Below are 20,855 nucleotides of genomic sequence, written 5' to 3' on the forward strand. Positions count from 1 at the left end.
CTAGACGGCCTATAAGGATATGCGGACACATTATTTCGACTTAGGTAAAACACGGTCTTTGCCTTTAGCATAAGCACAATACAAAAAAAAAAAAAGAAAGGTTGGGAGAATGATGAAAGGTGTGGATTGCTTGATATCTTATACTCACCAACTGACGTGCTGCACTGAGATCCCTTTTAACAACTCTTTAAGGATAATTTAAAAGATTGAGAAGCAACAAATAAGCAGAACAATCCCCGCAAAACAAAGATAACTGAGGCTGACGTTTTCGTTCCCGGCGGCATGGGCGTCTGCGGACCCGGGAGGCAGCTCCCCGCCTTCTCCTCCTCTCGGGTGGGGCGGGCCCAGCGTTGAGCGCCGCCCAGCTTAGATCCCGCGGCTCCCTAGCGGCCAGGAAAGGCGCCTGGTTTCCCGCGTGTCCAGCTTGGACGCGACCTGGATGCCAAGTGAAACATGCTCCCGAGAGGGGGGGACTCGTGGTGGTGGGCACCGACTTGGCTGTGGACAGAAGGGGAGGTGAGGAAGGTGGCAGGCCGCCCGTGGGCTGGTCTGGCTGGGCGGCGGCCACGCCCAGTGCGCAGCTGCAGAGGGCTGAGGCTCCAAAGACCGAAGAGACCAGCGAGGTGCGACCGCGGCTTCCTCACGCCGCCAAGCCCGCGCGCACGCGCCTTGGCGGGTCTCCCTCCGGGCCTCGGCGGAGCCACGCCCCTCCTCGCGCACGCGCGCGTGCGCACGCGCTCTGCGGAGTCGCGCGCGGGAGCCGGCCAGCTGGGGCGTGCGGTGGGCGGGGCGCCGCGCTGACGTTGCCTGGGATGAGGGCGGGTTCCGCCGCCGCCTCCGCCGCTTCTGCCCACTGGGGTTTGTATGAAAACACCCGGCGGCGGGCGGCGAGGCTCCGCGGCGCGTCCAGAGAGCAGCGGTCGCTGCTGCGGGCACGGAGTTGGTTGCCCGAGTCCTGGTGGTCCTGCGCAGTCCCCGCTAGCGCCCCGTCTCCAGCCGGTGAGCGTCCGTCAGCGGTCCGCGCCTGTGCCCGCAGCCCCTCGGCTCTGCCGGGCGCGGGCGCGGGCGCGGCGGGCGGCGGCGGGCTGTGGCGAGAGCGACCCCCGGGCGCCGCAGCCCCTCCCTGGACGGGCCGTGTGTGGCGATCAGGCGGGGTGGGCGGCGGGCTGTGCCGTGAGGAAGCCGGTGCCGGGCCGGGGCTTCGCCTGGTGTGGGGAAAGCGTCGAGGGGCCCGGGCCTCCGCCCCCCGCGGGTCCGCGGCCGTCGGCGCCCGTCCGCTGCCGGGTTTCGGGCGGAGGCTGTGTTGTGGCCCGGGCGCGGGTCCCCGCTTCGCCCCGCGGACCCCTCCGAGGGGCGGAGGCGAGCGCCGCCCTTCCCGTCCCCACCCGAGTGCGCGGTGAGCCCCGCCGCGCCGGCCCCGCGCCTGCCAGGCGGGGCTCGCGTGGCCGGCGGCCGCCCTGCGGCTGCGGGGTTCGCCCAGAAGCGCGTTTTCTGTGTGCGCCGTGAACCCCGTGGCGTTGAGGGAAGCCGAGTGAGGTCCCGGAAAGAGGACAGTCGGGTGCGGGTTCTCGGGGCAGAGCCGAGCGCATCCCCGGCGCAGAGGCTCGCGGGGCTGTGGTCTTTTCCTCGGGGTGTGCTCCCAGCCTCTGGGCATCAGGATGGCTTTGGGTTGGCGGGGTTGCTTTCCTGGGAATTTACCTCTTATAGCAGTGGGGTTTTTTTTTTTTTTTTTAATGTATCGCAGTATTGCTGACATAAACACTGACAATTTCAAGCTCATTTCCTCTTTTTATTCCCCTAAATGGCTTGTTCAAGGGCCTCAAGGTAACAGCAGACATTTTCTTTAGCAGTACAATATTTATTTTTTTCCTTCTTTTTATTCTGTTTAAAGACTTTGGGCATTGTAATGATTCTTGTGTAGAATATTTACAGAAATCTCGATTTGTATTTGAATCGATAACAGCTGAACTCTTTCTAGATTCTTTTCTTTCTTCCTTTCTTCTTCTTCTTCTTTTTTTTTTTTTTTTTGGTTGCCAGAAAGTTATTTTTGTAGTCATGTTGTGGAATGTTTTCAGCTCGGTAGACCAAAAAAAGACGTAATTTATTTAAAGCACTTTAAATGGCACATATTTTAAAACGTGCCAAATGTTAAAACCGAAGGAAGGCCTGGAAGACTATCAATGTTTCCTTGCAGGATTGCAGTGAGACGGTTAGTGTTGCCCCATTGCCCAGCATGTCTCATCCTGAAGATAGAAAATTCTAAGGACATTTGCGACTCACCATTACACTATTTTGAGTCAGACTCTGGTGATGTTATAAGTTATTGTTAATGACCTCAAAGCTCTGCCTTGGATTCTTTCATACCATAATGGACTGTAGTGTCAGTTGAACTCTCAAACAGAAATAGACAAAGTTATCCTTGTGTTTGACCAGCATTGGTAAACATCAAATCAATTGATGTACATTTTTATGAAGCTTTGCTAAGAGGCTTCAGTTGAGCCATTCTCTTTAGAATAAAGAGATAGGTAGTAATGATTTATCTTTATTAGAAAAATAAAAAAAGGTCTAAGACTTGTGAAACTTTTAAAATTTGTATTATACAGTTTGGATTTTGTTTTTATTATTTTTATTTGTTTTGCTAATCCTTGGTCTTGAACACTAGCTTGGGAGCTGTCCTTTCACTTCTTTTGCTAAGGATAGTGCTCTATCACTTGGGCCACAGTGCTACATATAGCTTTTTCTGAGTAGTTTATTGGAGATAAGAGTTTCATAGACTTTCTTGCCTGGACTGGGTTTGAAGTGCAGCTTCCTTAGTAGCTAGAATTACAGCTGGGATCCACCAGTTCCTGGCTTTGGATTTCGTTTTTAAACCTCTACAATATTCATTTTCAAAATATATTGTTGCCTGAAGTGTCTCAGTACCTGGAAGTTGAGTTGAGGTAAATAATGAGCAAACCTTTAGGGAGTGCTTTGCAAGTTGAGAACTTCTGTTGGGTATTGTGTATCAGTGTAAACAATAACATTGTCTAGGGTGGGCACTGATTTTTTTGGTGCCAGTTCTGGGGTCTGAACTCAGGGTGGGCACTAAACTTCAAACTTTACATGTTATTAATGGTCATTGTGCTTGTGTAGTGGCTAAGGGGTAGGAGCATCAGCTATATTGACTCTGGACAAGATAACTTCTTTCTGCCTTGATTTTCTCAACTTTTATATTGGGGATAATATGTTAACCTTTAAATTGAACTAAAATATGAGTTAATCAGTAGAAAGAAAAGTTTACCCTTCAGTGTTTAGGACATAATAAATGCTCAGTAAATATCATGACCACTACATATTTTCTTCAGTCTTTTGGAGACCCATTAGGCTGAAAAAAGATTAGGCAGACAGGCTTGTGTTAGTGCAGACTAATTCTGCCATGGTACATTTTCTCCTTTGAGGCTGAGAGGTTAGTCTTACTGTCCTGCCTTGGACACGTGGAAGTCATTTTTAAATAGAACAGCTAGTTCCTGAGCTGGGTGTTCTGGGATGTTGCTGGAGAGCTGCTGGAGTATCTTTGCTTGTCCCTCTGACAGAACCTTGGATTGTCTCCTTCTTAGTAGTGATGGCTGCTATTTTAATCACTTAATTTTGTGTTTGCAGTTGAGTATTACTTTCTGTCCTTTGGTGCTATCAGAATTATTATCTATTAATATATTTGTGGGTATATGTTTATCTGATTGGAACATTATATAGTGTTTCTGATATATGTGAAATTAATTTTACGTAGCATGTTTTTTTTTCTGTTTGTATGTGTGTGTGTTGGGGTGAGGAGTTGTTGATTTGACATTGTGCTTATTTTGAGCTTTCATGTAATTTTCTTTCAGTGAATGATTTTATGTGCTGCTTCAGTGATCAGGTATGACCTGAATATATATATATATATATATATATATATATATTCCTGTATGTATTTTTAATAGTGGTCCTGGAGTTTAAACTCAGGGTCAGGCCCTTTTGCTCAAGGGTAGTATGCCCACTTCAGGCTTTTCCACGAATAATTATAGATAAGAATCTCTGGACTTTCTTGCCCAGGTTGGCTTCAAACCACTATACTCAAATCTCAACATCCTGAATACTTAGCATTACAGGCATGTGCCGCAGCACCTGACTACAAGTTGAATAGTTTTATTTGTTATGTCAGAGCCAGAGGTGTTTAAGATTTCAAACTTTAAAAAATTCTGAAATATTTGCATGTACACAATTAAATCAGTTGTAGATGGTACTCAGTGTAAACATGGCAGTCCTTTGTATTTCCTATATCCCTTATATACATAGGCCAAAGGTAATTTCATTTAATATGACAATACATTGTGAAGGTCACCTGTGAATTCTACAGTTGTTATGTCATATTTGGTCAAAAGTTTTAGATTTTAGTATTTTAAATTTAAGATTTTTGATCAGTGATGAGTTTTGGGATTTGAACTGTGGACCTTGCACTTGCTAGGCAAGCACTTTCTCACTTAAAATATGCCTCCAGCCCCCACTCTAAAATTAGATATTTTTCATTTTAGCATCTGTCACTCTTAAAAAAAATATTGAGGAGGGAATGTTAGATTGGAAGGATTACAGTTAGAGACTTGCCCAGGTAGTGTTTTCAGAGACTTTATCACAAGCATTTAAAAAGCTGAGTGTGATGCCAGGTGCTGGTGCCTTACACTTAAAATCCTAGCAACTCAGAAGGCTGAGATTTGAAGATCTCAGTTCAAAGTCCTCGAGACTGTATCTGCAATTAACCAAAAGCTGGAAGTGAAACTGTGGCTCAAGTGCATAGAGTTACCCTTGAGTGAAAAAAAGATCAGACAGCACTTAGGCTTAGAGTTCAAGCCTCAGGATCAGCACAAAAATAAAACAAAGCTGGATGTGGATGTAAGCACCTGTTTCTCTAGATATTGTATTCGGAAAGTACATAACAAGAGGAGGGTGGCTTTGCAAAAATACAAAATTGTATTTGAAAAATTGTGAAAGAAAGGAGTGCTGGGTGTATGGCTCAAGCAGTGGAACACCTGTCTGAAAGCATAAGGTCTTGGAAGTGACTCTTTGGCCCAAAGTGGTAGAGTGCCTTGAGCTGAAGAGCTCAGGGACAGCGCCCAGGCCACAATTAACAAGAAAACAAAAAAGAAAAAAGTGTGGGAGTGTAGCCTAGTTATAGAGTTCTTACCCAGCATGCATGAAGCCCTGGATTCGGTTCCTTGGTACCACATACACAGAAAAAGCTGGAAGTGGTGCTGTGGCTCAAGGGGCTCACTAACCTTGAGAAAGCCCAAGGACAGTGCCTACCCCCTAAGTTCAAACCCCAGGACTAGCCCCCCCAAAAAATCTTGAGTTCAAAACAAACCCTACTTTCTCCCCTCAGATTATTGAGGAACCCCCTCAGATTTTTTGTGAATTATGTATACTACATCATTATTGAAAATAAGTTTTTCTATTTCTCTTAAAATGGTCATTATAAACTATTAAGCTATGTCATGTTGATGTAAATAACATGTTTTTAATGAGAAACAACTTTTATCAAACAATAACAAAGTAAGAAGAGTGACAGTTCTATATTTAGTCAGGTTTTTTTTCCTTGTTTCCTGTAGTTTTGTGTGTGTGTGTGTGTGTGTTGTTGTTGTTACTCTGAAATGGGATCCAGCGTACTAGGTAATAAGACACAGCTCTAGCCTTTGTTTTTATAAATTTTTGTCCCAAATAATTATTTTTAACCATTTTAGTCATCTTTTTGCTGCTGCTGTATAATACAGTGTATTATTTATGTTGAAGTTTGTATATGTAAAGAAATCCAGCTGCATGAAGTTAATGGTTAGAAAAGGGAATATCTTATTAATAGCCCTTTCAGAGAATTGCATATTCTTACATGTTTCATGATTTTTTTCATGACTTTGTATTCAAATCTGTTGATCTAAACTCTGACTAGAGTTCCCCTCTCCCCCAATCTTGGGGCTTGAACTCAGGGCCTGAACAGTGTCCTTGGGCTTTCTCAAGGCTACTGCTCTACCACTAGGCCACAGCACCATTTCTTGCTTTTTCCGTGTATGTGGTACTGAGGAATGGAACCCAGGACTTCCTGTATGCTAGGCAAGCACTTTGCCACTAGGCCACACTACTGGCCCTCAATATATCTTATACTGAATTAGTAACATCATTCCTTGGTCATTTGTAAATATTTGCTCAGTGAGTACTCATGACTGAGTTTGTAACATAATTCTGTGGGTCATTTGTAAATATTTGTAAATGTTGACATATTTCATTATATTAGTATCCAAGAAAGTCAAGTTTGTTTCTATTACTGCCCATTCCATGATTCATGAGAACCTGGCCAGGTTGACACATGATAGTGGATATGAATTTTCCCAAATTCTCATGTTTGCCTCAAAGTTCAGGTTTTGCCAGGAATTAGTGGCTCATGCCTATAATCCTAGCTACTCAGGGGGCTGAGATCCAAAGATCTGTTTGAAGCCAGCCTAGGCAATAAAGTCTAAGAGACTAATCTGCAATAGGGAGACTCCTGGGAAAAAGGTGGCAGTTTCACTGTGGCTCAAGTGGTAGAGAGCTAGTCTTGAGCAAAAAGCAGCTCAGGGACATCACCTAGGCCTGGAGTTTAAGCCCTAGGACTGGCATATAACACCCCCCCCCATACAAACAAAAGTTCAGATTTTATTATTGGCAACAAATATGACTGCCAGTTGTTTCCTTGAAGCAACAGGCAGTTATGCTTTGTTCATTTCTGAGAAAAACTGTATTAGAATACTCAAATTTCAACAAGAAAAGTATTTTAGACATTCTTTTATAATGATGATTGTTAAAGAAAAAGAACTAGACTAATTCAAGTTCTTGATTCACTTAGGAAGTATTTTGCCTTGTGGCACCCATCACCTACTAGAATTTAGTGTAAGGGTGAGGTGTTTCATCTTGTCATGTAGACTGTTAAAACGATGCAACTTCAAGAGTTGAGACAATATATTATTTAAGGTATACTGAAGTGAAATTGGCTTCTTTGTTTTTCTTTATGAATGATTATTATTTAGGGTAAAACATACCATTTGAGATCCAATATAAGCTATTGAGAGGATCACGGTTCTTGGCCAGTCTGGCAGAAAGTTGATAATACTCCATCTTGGCAAACAAGCTGAGGTGGTGGTATAGGCCTGTATTCCCAACTACTTGGAAGTTATAGGTATTCAATAAGCATAGGTTCTGGGCAGAAAAAGGGAGATGATTTCTGAAAAACAACATAGAGTAAAAGGCGTTGGAGGCTTGGTTTAAGGGATAGAATGCTTTCCCTCATGCAAGCTGCTAAGTTCATACTCAATAACTTCCATTTCCTCCTACTTTCTCTAAACCCCATCAACCCTCATCCAGTCTCTCTGTACCTTACTAGTTCTATCATACCAGTATTTTTAAATTTAATATTACAAAATACTTTTGATTTGTGGGGGACCCTCCCTCCTCAAGAATGTCCAACTGCTGAGGTAAATGGACCATACTTTCAGAACTTCTGATTTAAGTCATGAAGAGAATTCCACAAAACTTGGAGTAGGAAGGCAATCTCTGGTCTAGTTTTCTCAGGTCTGGGTTTTCTTTTTCTTTTTGCCAGTCCTGGGGCTTGAACTCAGAGCCTGGGCACTCTGCCACTTGAGCCACAGTGCCACCTCAAGCTTTTTCTGTGTATGTGGTTCTGAGGAATTGAATCCAGGGCTTTGTGCATGCTAGACAAACACTCTATCACTAGGCTACACTCCCTGCCCTCTCTGCTCTGTTTTTGTTTCTGTTTTTACTTTTGTGATAGTACTGAGGTGGGAACTCTCAGGTATTTGGGCTCTTTTATTTTTTTTCCTTCAAGTCTGGCACTCTACCACTTGAACCACACCTTCACTTCTATTCTAGCCTTTTGCCGGTTAATTGGAAATATGAGTCTCTCAGATTTTCTTCCTGGATTGGCTTCCAACTATGATCTTCAGATCCTGAATGGGTATGATTACAAATATGAGCTACTAGCTCCTGGCTTCTGGTCTGTTTTTACCTAGACTTTAGAATCCTAATAAAGGCCTTATTGAAAAATTATTAAAAAATTAAGCACCACAAAGATTATTCACAGAAAGTTGAGGGATTTCTTAAATGATTGTAGTCAGTTGCTGATGCTGAAATACCACAATTTTTTTTACAGTCTTATTTCATTTAAAATATAAAATGATAACATGTAAAAATAAAGAGCAGATTTGGTATTTCATTTCTATTTAAATTCAAGTGTAGCTTTTTGGGGGAGTTTAAATAGTAAATAGTGAAGCACAATGTAGAAAGCTTAATAATATCCAGCTATAAACTAAAAAAAAAACCCCAACAACTTGGTTTACCTTCATAATCTTTGTTAATTTCTTATGTAGTTCATGCTTATCATGAATTATGCTACAGTTATGAGGAAAGTGATTTAAGGTTATGGAAGTTATATGGCTGTGGGCTTCATTGGGAGTAAAATCTATAATATCAGTAAAAGATGTTGCGTTAAATAGACAAACACTGCTCTACAGGCAAAAAGAGCCATTGCCTGGGAACATGCTTTCCAGTTGTTCTGAAAGACATGTTTCAGTGTGGAAGAAGTTATGTGAACTTTTATACTTCACCAAATAATTGAAATCAAGCCATTATCTATTACATTGGTCAAGCATTGAATAGGCACACTCCAGCCAAGTGGGAGAAATCTTGCCATAGGCTTCAAATGTTGTTTTGTATGTAATAATACTAGTCTTAAGGTTATTGAAGGCTAGAAGATTGAAAAATATGGTGATAAATTCCTTGCAGTGAATCTGTTAGTCCTAGGAATGTTAGGGCAGAGACTGAAGTTAAAGTAATTGACTATTAAAGGGCTTAAGATGACTATTAAAGGGCTTAAGATGATAGCCCAAGATACTTGTGCTTTTGATGAACAACATTCCATCTCTCGACTGTCATTGTGTTCTCATCTTTCAAGTGTGGCTGCAAGTCTATCAGATCAGAGTCCTTTTTTTTTTTTGGATAGTTCGTGGGGCTTGAACTCTGGGCCCGGACACTGTCCCTGAGCTCTTCAGCTCAAGGTTACCACTCTCTCACTTGAGCCATAGCACCACTTTTGGTTTTGGGGTGGTTAATTGGACTTTTGTGCTGGGCTGGCTTTGAATGGGGATCCTTAAATCTCAGCTGCCTGAGTAGCTAGCTCATAGGCGTGAGCCACCAGTGCTCAGCTTCAGGCAGAATCTTTAATTTAACATTGTCCAAACCTCAGATTTATAGTAGAATAATGTTAAAAATCTGGATACTTTCTGCATACAGTAGTTTAGTGAACTAAATAGAATATTATTATATCTTTTTGCTATGTAGCTAAGGCTGGCTTCCAACTTTAGATTTCCCCCAATAGCTGGGCATTCACTACTGGCCAAATAGTTTGTCTGCAGTTTTGCAGATTTATTAATATAGTAGGCACACTGTCTAGATTTTTTTCTCTGGTGAAAACTAGTTTCCTTTTAAGTTCATTCTATTTTAATATTTATTTATATATTGATGTGTTTTTCCCAGTTTTAAACATACGGTTCATATTTTGATTTAAATAAAATAATTAAAATTATAAAACATGAATAAGATACTATTTTAGCCATTTTTTTAAGGTATTGGAGTTTGAACTCAGGGCTTTTCAGTTTCTACACAGTTATTCTACCACTTGAGGCATAATCTCCAGCCTTTTTTGGTTTAGTTTTTCCGATAGGATCTTGCATATGTTGCTTGGTGCCTCAGATTTAGATCCTCTTATCCTTGTCTCCCAGTATCTAGGATCACCAGATCACCACCACACTCAGCTGGTTTGTTGAGATGGTGTTTCTTCCCTTCCCATCAAACTACTATCATCTGGATCTCCACGTTCTGGTAGCTGGGATTATAGGTGTGAGCCATGATGCCCACCAATTTTAACCTCTTTAATTCATGTAATTCATGTGCATCGTATAATCCACATTCTACCATTCATTTCCAGATTTTGTTTTCATTTTCCCAAACTGAAACTTTCTACCTATTAACACTGACACCCCTCTCCCCCTACCTCATCTAACCCCTAGCTAGAGTTATTGTCCTTTCCATCTCAATGAATTTGACTACTTGAAGTATATTATATGAGTGTAATCATGTGCGTTTTGTCTTTGTGCGACTGATCGTTTCATTTAGCATAATTTTGTCCATTTTTAAGACTGAATCGTGGGCTGGGAGTTTGGCCTAGTGGTTAAAGTGCTTGCCTAGCATGCATGAAGACCTGGGTTCGATTCCTCGGTACCACATACATAGAAAAAAGCTGGAAGTGGTGCTGAGGCTCAAGTGGTAGAGCTCTAGCCTTGAGAAAGTCCAAGGACAGTGCTCCAGCCCTGAGCTCAAGCCCAAGACTGGCCAAAAAAAAAAAAAAAAAGACTGAATCGTGTTCTTTTTTATGTGTATATGCATTTTGTTTATCCATTCATCTGCCAATAGACACTGTGCCTGTTCTGCTATTTGCTATGAATATATATGTACAAATATCACTTCTGCATCTTGTTTTCAGTTATTTTGATATATATTCAGAAGTGAAATTTCTGGATCATGTGAGTGATGCCATTTTAAAATATTTGGAGGAACTTCTGTGCTGTTTTCCAAAGCAGCTGTATCATATTACATACATTCCTGCCAAAAGTGTACGAATGATCTAATTCCTCTGTTTTTGTCTTCTTTTGGGTAGTAGTCACTCTAATGTGTATAAAGGTGAAGCTTGTGGGTTTTATTTGCATGTTTGTTATTGAATTTGGTTTGCCAAGAATTTTTGTATCAGTAATCATTAGGGATATTGGTCTCTGGTTTTCTTAAGGTCTTTCATTGGCTGAGAAAAGATGCTGCTTTTGTTTCCCTTGCCTCCCTGATAGAGAGCTATCTTCAACTACATGCTTTCTGCAATTGCCCACACTTCATCAAGAATAATTGTAATGTTTAATAGGGAAAGTTGTCATTATTTAGAATAATGTTTCACTGAAGTTATTTAACAGTGGTAACTGCCTAATGACATTTTTCAGGGATATGTATTTATAATATTAATTACTCAGGAGGCTGAGATCTGAGGATGGCAATTGAAGGAAGCCTGGGCAGGAAAGCTCATGAAACTCATCTTCAAGTAGCAAGGATAAGACAGGAAGTAAAAATCTGACTTTAGTGATAGAGCTTCATCCTTAAAAAAGCCAAGGGAGAGCAACAAGGCCCTGAGTTCTAGTCACAATACCCATATTAAAAAAAACAAAAAATTGTTGGGCGCGGAGGCTCATGCCTAGGCACTGTCCTTGAGCTCCCTTCCTCCTTCCCTTCCTTTATTACTCCTTTCCCTCCCTCCCTCTTCTCTGCCAGTCATGGGGCTTTAACTGAGGGCCTGGGCATTGTCCTTGAGCTTTCTCAAAGCTAGCATTCTACCACTGGAGCCACAGCACCACCTCAGACTTTTTCTGTATATGCTACCAAGGAATCAAACCCAGGGCTTTGTGCATTCTAGGCAAGCACTCTATTACTGGCCACACTCCTGGCCCCATGAATTTCTTATCTCCAGTAAACTATTACAAAAGCCTGAAGTGGAGCTGTGGCTCAAGTGGTAGAGTGCTATACATGAGCAGAAGAAGCTCAGGGGCAGCACCCAGTCCTTGAGTTCAAGCCAAAAGACACCTCCATAGGCTTGCCCAGGATATTGTGTTTAGAATAAAATTGTATTGAGGTGAGTGATTAGTGATGGTGTATGGTGGTTGTAGATGGTAAGGTGATCTTTTTTTGATGTACTTGTAGAATAGAATGATCAGGACTTCCTGAAGGATTGGATGGAGAATGAATGTAAAATAGTAGATAACAATGAAGCTCAGAGGTAGACTGAATAGTTGAAAGCTAAAGAATTGTTTTCTCGGGGCTAGGAGGGTGACCCTAGTGGTAGAGTGCTTGTGTAGCATGCATGAAGCCCTTGGTTTGATTCCTTGGTACACATACACAGAAAATGCTGGAAGTGGTGCTGAGGCTCAAGTGGTAGAGCACTAGCCTTGAGAAAGCTCAAGGACAGTGCCCAGGCCCTGAGTTCAAGTGCCAGGAATGGCACACCCCCCTGCCCCCCCCAAAAAAAAGGAATTTTTTTTTTTTAGTCAGATGAAGAAAGCCAAGGATAAAGCACACTTGGAAGAGGTCAGGATAAGTGGCTTTGATAAATTTATGATTAATGATGTTAGATGAAATATTAAGTGCTCAAGAAGTGAATACTTTCTAAGTGAAGTCACTAAGGAAGAGACTAGTTAGAAGAAGGCAAGAAAGCTGATCCCTGGGTCTTCCAGTAAAGTTAGTTTTCAGTGATATACACGGAAAACTAGAATGTGGCCAAATGAAGAAAGTATTTTAGAGCAGGCCCGTATCAAATGCTTGCTGAGAGGACAAGTGAGATGATTGATACGTGACAGATTTAGTAATGTAGATGTCATTGGTTACTGACCAGAGAGCAGTGTTGATAGAGTAGAGTGTGGAAACCTGATTGCAGTGTGTGTGTGTGTGACTGGCCAGAGAGGACTTGTTGACAGTAACTATGAACTTGGCTGCCTTCAGGGGGTGAGAAAAGGGATAGTAGCTGAGTTTTCTTCCTAAAGATACAAAAATATTTATATTCTTTATGGTGATAAAAATGACCCAGAAAAGGAAAAAAACAATGTAAAACATGTGGTCAGTATCACTCATGTATATGTTCTAAGATTCCTTGCCTCCTCTTGCTTTGTTAGTTATTTATCAAAACCACAGACTTGGTGAAAGAGAACATTTCTGTTTCTAGGTACCTGCTCTTTCTATTACAGCATGCTTTCTGAGCATAAACTTTCACAAAGGGTTTTTTTTTTTTTTTTTTTGGGTCATGGGGCTTGAACTTGGGCTGGGCTCTGTCCCTGAACTCTCACTATCCCTATCCCTGAGCTTGTCAGCTCCACTTCCCATTTTCTAGAGGTTAATTGGAGATTAGAGTCTCAGGTTCTTTTGTGCTGGCTGGCTTTGAACCTTGATCCTCAGATCTCAGCCTCCTGAGTAGCTAGGATTACAGGTGTGATCCACCACGCCTGGCCACAAAGGGTTTTTCTTTACTCTGGAGCCTTAGGCCAAGGTAGTATACAGCAGAGTGTAAGGAATGCACTGGTTTTAGCTCTAGGAGTTGAGGTTATTTTTATGTTTATTTTTCATTCAATCATTCATTCTTGGTGTGAGGGGTTATTTAGGTCCCATAAATCGGAATTTTTTGAGGTAGTTTCTTTACCTTTGTTTAGATTATTTTCCAGAGCTTAGATGTTGGATTATTGAGCATTTTCCATAATACTGGGGCATGGATCGATTGAGGAGGTAGAAAGTTGCTTGTAAGATTAAAAGGTTTACTTAGTTTTGGCATTTTTGAGTCTGAAGGCACCCACTTTTCTGGGTTCTTGTGGGTAGAATACTCATTTCCTTCTGTAGTTTCATGTTTCCTCCTCCTTCCCCCTCTCCTTTCCCTTCCCCCTCTCCCCCTCCTCCTCTCCCTTCTCCTTCCCTGTCCCCTAGTCTCCTCTACTCCTCTCCCTCCTTCCTTCCCCCTCCCCCTCTCTGCTCTCCTCCCCCTTTTCTCATTTTCTTCTTGCCTTTCTTTCCTCTCATCCCTCTTGCCCCTCTTATCCCCTCCTTCCTTCTTCTCCCCCTCCCTCCCTCCCTCCCTCCCTCCCTCCCTCCCTCCCTCCCTCCCTCCCTCCCTCCCTCCCTCCCTCTCTTCCTTCCTTCCTTCCTTCCTTCCTTCCTTCCTTCCTTCCTTTTTGTCTTCTTATTTGCTGTCTGTTTCAATCAAGTCCTGGGAAGGAGAGAAGAGAAATGCCTGTGGTGAAGTATTTTATTGTAAAATACAAATTTGAATAATTTCTGTTTTCACATTTTTTTTTCTGGCTACAAGTTTATTCAACACAAACTACTCCTCTCCATCTTTACTGGGGTGGCTGACCATGTCCACCACCAAATCCATCTCCAACCTGGGGCTGTCCCAGCCACAGTCCCGCTCTCTTATCAGCACCAGAGGGGCACAGTGCTCCATCTGTAGGTGTCTCTGTCAGCTTCCCCTCTGTGAATCTTTCAGGCTGCTCACCTTGCAGGCTGCTCACCTTCCAGACCTTTTGGTTGAGGCCTAAGTTAGTGGGCACCAATAAAAGTTAGGTACCAATAAAGATGCCTCCAGGCAACTGTACCTTCATGTAGCCTTGAGACTCTGATTGGGCCTTCATGCTGTGAAGGTTGGGCACATTCTTGTCTGCTAGCTCTGGGTGCTTGGGCATGTGCACATCCTTCTTGGCCACCATTACTTCCTCCTTAAAAAGGAATCCAAAAATGGAAATCCGATTTTCTTGGGCATCAACATCATGGTGGCTTTAGTATGGAAGCCAAGGCTGGAAAGCCTGAATAATTTGTTAACTGTTGAATAGAGTCAGCTTTTTGGTATAAGTGGTTAACACTTACCTTTTTAGCTCTGATAAAGTCTCTAGAGACAGCTAGGAATAATGGTGTGAAAATTTATGATCTATTTGGGAGACTGAGGCAGGAGGATTGTGAATTGGAGGACACCTCCAATTTGGAGAAAGTGCCAAAAACTGGAACAAAATTGACGGCTAACTTCATGACCCATGTTGTTAATGTAATTTTAGAGATCCTATCACTCAGCAAGTAGAAATGACTTAAGCCTGTTGATCACAGTGACAATGCCTTTGAAAACACATGAGTGTCTTTTACTCTTTTGGATATACACTGATTCTTAATTTGGTTTGTGAAGAAAAATCTTTGGAATATTTTTACCTTCTAAATTTACCACGTGAAGGAACCTAAAATCTGCTTTTTCCAATGCTTGTTTACCTTTAGATGTATAGTTAAATATCACATAAATATGAGATAAACTTGTTAGATGTACAATAATTGTTTCATTTGTTGGTAAATAAAATGAAAACATATTCAGTGCAAGTTTGGGTGAATAGTTTTAAAAGTAAATCAGAAAAATTATAAAAAATTGTGTGACTAAAGATATGGTTTTAAAAGTATGTAATACTTTCCAAAGATGTAAACATTAAATAAAGTATTACAGAAATTTTTCCCCCTCCAAGCAATTTTTGTTAATTAAACATGTTTTCATTTAGAAATAATCCCACATATTTAGAATTGAGATGTGTGTGAATGGTGATAAGTTAATTAAGTCTACTAATCACAGATGATAAGGTTGGTTTGATTATTTAAAGGAAGAATATTGGAACTGTCTTAAAAGAAATTTTAAGGGCTGGGAGTTTGGCCTAGTGGTTAAAGTGCTTGCCTAGCATGAGTGAAGACCTGGGTTCGATTCCTTGGTACCACATACATACAAAAAAGCTGGAAGTGGTGCTGAGGCTCAAGTGGTAGAGCTCTAGCCTTGAGAAAGTCCAAGGACAGTGCTCAGGCCCTGAGCTCAAACCCAGGACTGGCAAAAAAAAAAAAAAAAAAGAAAAGAAAAGAAATTTTAACATGGTGATCCTAAACTGTCCTATTTTGTTTCTGTACTTTTGTAGCTTCAGATTTTTGATAACTTTTTTGCAACTGATTTTAACTATCTGAATAGTTACATACCACACAGTGGAATAATCTGCCAGAAACATAGAAGACTTACTTTGTTAATTTCCTGTGTCATCTTGTATTGCCCATGATGCAAATCTTCAATTATATTACTTTCTTAATGTTTAATGTATGGAAGACAGAATTAAATGTTTAATGTGTAAATGTTTAATATTGTTCACATCTTTCTTTTAGATTATCTGCAATGGTGAAATGAAGTAACTCAAGATGAGCAAATTAAAAGTGGTAACAGAAAAAAGGTATTGTAACTTCACATTAATATGCATAAATTATTACATTAAAATATTTATATGTAGGTAATAGTAGATTCTGTAGATTTAGTTTGAATTTATTTCACTCATATTTAACTTTTCAGTTAAATTATATGCCTGTGGTGTTCATTCCTAAAATCCTAGCTGCTCAGGAGGCTGAGATCTGAAGATTGTGATTTGAAGCCAGCCCAGGCAGACATATGTGAGAAATTCTTAACTCCAACTGATCAGCAAAAAGCTAGAAATGGAGATGTGGCCCAAGTAGTAGAGTGGCAACCTTGAGTAAAAAAGCTAAGCTAGAGTTCCAGGCTTCAACTGTAAGTTCCCCCTGCCCCCACACATACTCACACACATGTCATTCAGCAAGGTATGACCCATGAACTAAATCTGGCCTTCTTCTGGTTTTTGTGTGGCCAATAAACTAAGAGTAGTTGTTACATTTTAAATGATTAAAATCAATATACTAATATTTGTGAAACATGAAATGATATGGAACTCGAATTTTAGTGTACATAATTAAAATTTTACTGGAACATACTCTGCTCATTCATTTGCATATTTTTTGTGTTTGCTGTTCTACTACATTTTCAAAGTTGAATAGTTGTAACAGGCTGTAGAACCCACAGTGCCTAAATATATGCAATCAGGACCTTTACAGAAAACGTTTTAACTGACCCCTGAGTTAGTATTACATTGTCTTTGCTAGTTTTCTTTCTTCTAGTTAAAAGTTGGACAAGATGTAGTGGTTTGGATTTGGAACTTCCTTCCTTCTCTTTTTTACTTTCTTCCCTCCCTCCCTCTCTTTCCTTCCTCCCTCCCTTCCTTCTTAGTCCTGGGGTTTGAACACTAGGCCTGGACACTGTCCTTGAACTCATTTTGTTCAAGGCTTGCACTCTGCCACTTGAGCCTCAGCACCACTTCTGTCTTTTCTGTTCATGTGGTACTATGGAATTGATCCCAGGGCTTCATGCATGCTAGGCAAGCACTCTACCTCTAAGCTACATTCCCAGCCCTGGAGTTTTCTTATAACTTTGAATTTTTTCTATAGCTTTGAACATATTCTCCAGCTGTTTTGTCATCCTTACAATTACTTTGATGTTAATGTTGTTAGAGGGTTGCAAAGACTAAGGAGCTAGGTAAATGGCAGCTTATTTTTTACATGTATTTTTACTGTAATTAATAGAAGGGCTACATGATATTTGCCAGATAGAAGGTGCATTAATTCACATACATTGATACCCTTTCACATGTCTTGGTCCCCATTACCCTCCCCCACCCCACATCTTGTTTTCCCCCCTTCCCTATCCAATTTCAAATAACCAAATACAAATATATATTGGATATATGAGATAACCAAGGGACAGCAAAAGAGATGAGAGATAACATAGTACATTAAGGACAACAATCATTCATTATATGGCTTTTGTTTCTATATCCTAGAGGTTCTTTCATTTAGCATCATACTATATGGCCTTATGTATCAAGGTTTTGCTCTATTGCAAATCTCTGCTAGGAGAGCTCAAGGTTTCTACTGATTATGACACATGAGGGAAACCATTGAGCCTATGTTCCTTTGAGTCTGGCTTACTTCACTTAATAGAATTTTTTTCTAAGTCTTTCCATTTCCTTAGAAATGGGAGGACTCTCTAAAAATAAAAAGTCCTGTTCTCCTTTTACTCAAAGCTTTAAACTGACTTGGAAGGAAATGTCTGAACAAATGGAATATGGCGACTTAACCACATATAATAAAGTGAGGTATTTAGAAAATACAGTACTTATAAGTAGATGTTTATTGTATTGAAAAAGGGAAGCTTGGGGCTAAGAGTTTGGCCTAGTGGTAGAGTGCTTGCCTAGGATGCACAAAGACCCCGGTTCGATTCCTTGGTGCCACATATATAGAAAAAAGCCAGAAGTGCTGCTGCGGCTCAAGTGGTAGACCTCTAGCCTTGAGAAAATCCAAGGACAATGCTCAGGCCCTGAGCTCAAGCCCAGGACTGGCAAAAAAAAAAAAATAAAGGCTGGCTGGCTTGAATCTTAGTATAGCAAATCTAGAGGACCACTGTAATATTACAATTGAGATGGTGTATATTTATTTAGGTTGGAGTTGTAGCTTAAGTTCTAGAGCACCTGTTTAGAAAACACAAGCCCTGGGTTTTGTCCCCAGTACTGCAAATAAATAAATAAGCAAATGAGTGAATAAAATTGTGTTCATTCAGTTGGAAAATTTGAAGACTCACATCAGTTGTTGGTAGTTGTTAATTGAAATACAGCAAACCCCACTCTTGCTAATGTCCCCTTACTTAGCCTTTCTGTACTTGAGGCAAAAATGCTTTAGAGAACAATTTAAGGGGTGGAAAGATGTAGTGTACTCTGAGTTTCAGGGCTCCATCCTGGCTAGGTGGGTGTGGTGAACACATCAGTGGTGGCCAGGAAGTGGAGAGAGTGAGAAGAATGGCTATTCTCTTGTCTTCCTCCATTGTAGATAGAGCTACTCAAATTCAGGTCAGATTTTTCCTTGCTTGTTAATCTTCTCTTGTTTTGAATTGCTCTAACAGATATTTATCCCTGGATACTTCTCCATTTAATCAGGTCAGCAATCAAAGTAATAAAGTAGCTATCACATGTCTTTTTAAAATTTTTTATTTGCCAGTCTGGGGCTTGAACTTAGGGCCTGGGTACTGCCCTTGAGCACTTTTTGCTCAAGGTTGGCTTTCTGCCACTTGTGCCACAGCACCACTTCTTTCTTTTTCTGTGTATGTGGTATTGAGGAATCAAACCCAGGGCTTCGTGCATGCTAGGAAGGCATTCTACTACTAGGCCACACTCCTGGTCCAGGATACAAGTTCTTTATCAAGTATTTGAACTGGAAACTTCTTTATAGTCCGTGGTTTTTTTTGTTTTTTGTTTTTTTTTTGCCAGTGTTGGCCCTGAGCACTGTCCTTGGGTTTTCTCAAGGATAGAACCTTACCACTTGAGCCACAGCACCACTTCCAGCTTTTTCTGTGGATGTGGTATCGAGGAATCCAACCTGAGTCTTCTGCATGCTAGGCAAGCACTCTACCACTAGGCCAAACTCCTGGCCCTCTTCTTTTCAGTACTTTGAAAAAGATCAGAAATACTTAATTTACTGTTGATGCTCAGTTTTTTTTTGTAGATTGCATATAATTTTTGTGTTAAATCTAAGAACTATTTGCTTAGTCCAGTTTTAGTAATGTTTTCTTTTTTATATAGTAATGTTTTATATTTAAGTCTATATACCTGAGTGTACAAGTGTACTGGCTCTGCCTGGTAATTTTTGGTCAGTGACTTTTACCTTGTGTTGTTCTGAACATTTTTGTATTTTTTAAAATATTCTAGTACCTTAATCTAGAATGTTGTTAAATCACTCAGAGCCACAGCACCACTTCTGTCTCTTTCTGTGTATGTTCTACTGAGGAATCATAGTTAGGGCTTCTTCTTGCATGCTTGGCAAGCACTCTACCACTAGGCCACACTCCCAGCCCGAGTTTGAATCATTTGTCAGATGGCACTGGAATTATTCTCATTCTATGACTAAAATTATTCTTTACTACTGAGCTTGAAATCCTTGTATGGACTCCTACAGTGCTGTGCTAATCATGAACTTTTCCATTTTTGGCATTGGTAACAGACACTTTTCTCTGGGTGGATACTTGGCAACATTATCTTAAATCTGATAAGGTGGTTTTTCTAATCTTGAGTGTTTTCCTCAAGTCTGTACTCTGTACTCTACTGGATATTTGACAGGAACCCTATGCATATATCTGTGTATCTCTCTTTGCTGACAGTCTTTCCTCAAAAATCTAGCTTCCCCGGTTTTCCTGGAGTTTTAGCTTTGCCTTCTTCAGAACTCTACTATCCTTTGAGTTTTTTCTTTACTTTGCCAATAATGTTTAAGACCAAAAAGTTGGGATAATTGTTGAATTCATCTTATTTATTTCCTATTTTTCCATCTTGACATTTGGAAGTCCTGGATTAATTTTAGTTTTCAGTTGGTAATTTATTGGATTTCCTTACGCTCTCCTTAAGTTTGTTTCTTGTCTTATTTAATTTCTAAGTAGCAACTGATGTTCTTCTTAGATTTTTACCCACTCTTCAATTAGTTTCTGTGTGTTTTTCTTCTGACTGCATTGGCCACAGCTCTTAAATTTACTTATGGAATCTTTTTAGAGAAGTACCTCAGAATATATTCAGGGATAATTGTTGAACCTTTTCTTTGTAATTTGTTTTTGTCCTGGGGCTTGAAATTGGCCTGGGTGCTTTCCCAGCTCCACTTCTGGTATTTTGCTGGTTAATTGGAGCAAGAGTCTCATGAACTTTTCTGCTTAGGCTGGCTTTGAATCACGATCCTCACATCTGAGCTTTCTGAGTAGTGAGGATTACAGGCTTGAGGAATTGGTGTCCAGCTAATCCTTTTCTTAATTTCCATACTTTCCTTAGATAGTCTTATCAGAGTTCTTTTATGCTTATCTGAAGTAGACAGCAACCCTCTCTGGCTCAATGACAGTTGACTATTGCTACCTAGAAGTCTTATAGTCCTCTTCAAAATAATAATAATAATTTCCCATATTGAGCCTTTGCAAGTCTTTTCATCCTCTAGTGTTATTCTGTTACAGTTGTTGACATCCTAATCCTGCACCAGTGTAAACTATAAATTTGAGTTATCCTTTCTAATCCCTATTAGTACCCATGGCCAGGTTGTTAGTAAATTCTGTCAGTTTATGCTTATAGTTCAATGCATATTATTAATCCATCTATTTCTTCATGTGTATTATTGTTAACTTTACTTCAGTTTCATCATTCCCTTTCTAAGACTACTGCAATATTTTTCTTAGTTTTTTCCTTTGCCTCTCCTTTTTCTTTATTTTTTTTTACTTACTGTAGTCCCTTCACACAACTTAGGAGATG

At 40.7% G+C, this 20,855-nt stretch overlaps 2 protein-coding genes across 7 annotated transcripts in view; one reads left to right on the forward strand and one right to left on the reverse strand.

Moving 5' to 3' along the window:
* The first annotated feature begins 813 nt into the window (after positions 1–813).
* Agtpbp1 (ATP/GTP binding carboxypeptidase 1) overlaps positions 814–20,855 on the forward strand; it is a 169,686-nt gene continuing 149,644 nt past the window's right edge. For 3 of the 6 annotated variants that reach the window (XM_090329440.1, XM_090329443.1, XM_090329441.1), the window contains exons 1-2: positions 815–999; positions 15,853–15,917. In XM_090329440.1, coding sequence (XP_090185566.1) covers positions 15,886–15,917 — 32 coding nt within the window. In that variant the 5' untranslated portion in view covers positions 815–999; positions 15,853–15,885. Of the gene's footprint in view, positions 1,000–15,850; positions 15,918–20,855 lie in introns of those variants that run through there. The other 3 variants (XM_090329444.1, XM_090329442.1, XM_090329446.1) reach the window with 2 other exon arrangements.
* Positions 14,019–15,733, reverse strand: LOC150064769 (small ribosomal subunit protein eS10-like). Its single transcript, XM_090329062.1, has 3 exons — positions 15,713–15,733; positions 14,277–14,396; positions 14,019–14,192 (listed from the first exon to the last, which is right to left on the reverse strand). The coding sequence occupies exons 1-3, from the start codon at positions 15,731–15,733 to the stop codon at positions 14,019–14,021; spliced, it is 315 nt and encodes a 104-aa protein (XP_090185188.1).

This window comes from Megascapheus bottae, chromosome 3, assembly GCF_031878675.1.
Source record: "Megascapheus bottae isolate mThoBot1 chromosome 3, mThoBot2.hap1, whole genome shotgun sequence".
Taxonomy (NCBI): domain Eukaryota; kingdom Metazoa; phylum Chordata; class Mammalia; order Rodentia; family Geomyidae; genus Megascapheus; species Megascapheus bottae.

What these genes read in the sequence shown, in the direction of transcription:
- LOC150064769 (XM_090329062.1), bottom strand. Translation starts at nt 15,733, where the DNA reads ATGACACAGGAAATTAACAAA. An exon ending in TGACACAGGAAATTAACAAA is followed by an intron (nt 14,397 to 15,712) that starts GTAAGTCTTCTA and finishes TTCCTTTTTAAG; the next exon opens with GAGGAAGTAATGGTGGCCAA. An exon ending in AGTCTCAAGGCTACATGAAG is followed by an intron (nt 14,193 to 14,276) that starts GTACAGTTGCCT and finishes AAGGTCTGGAAG; the next exon opens with GTGAGCAGCCTGCAAGGTGA.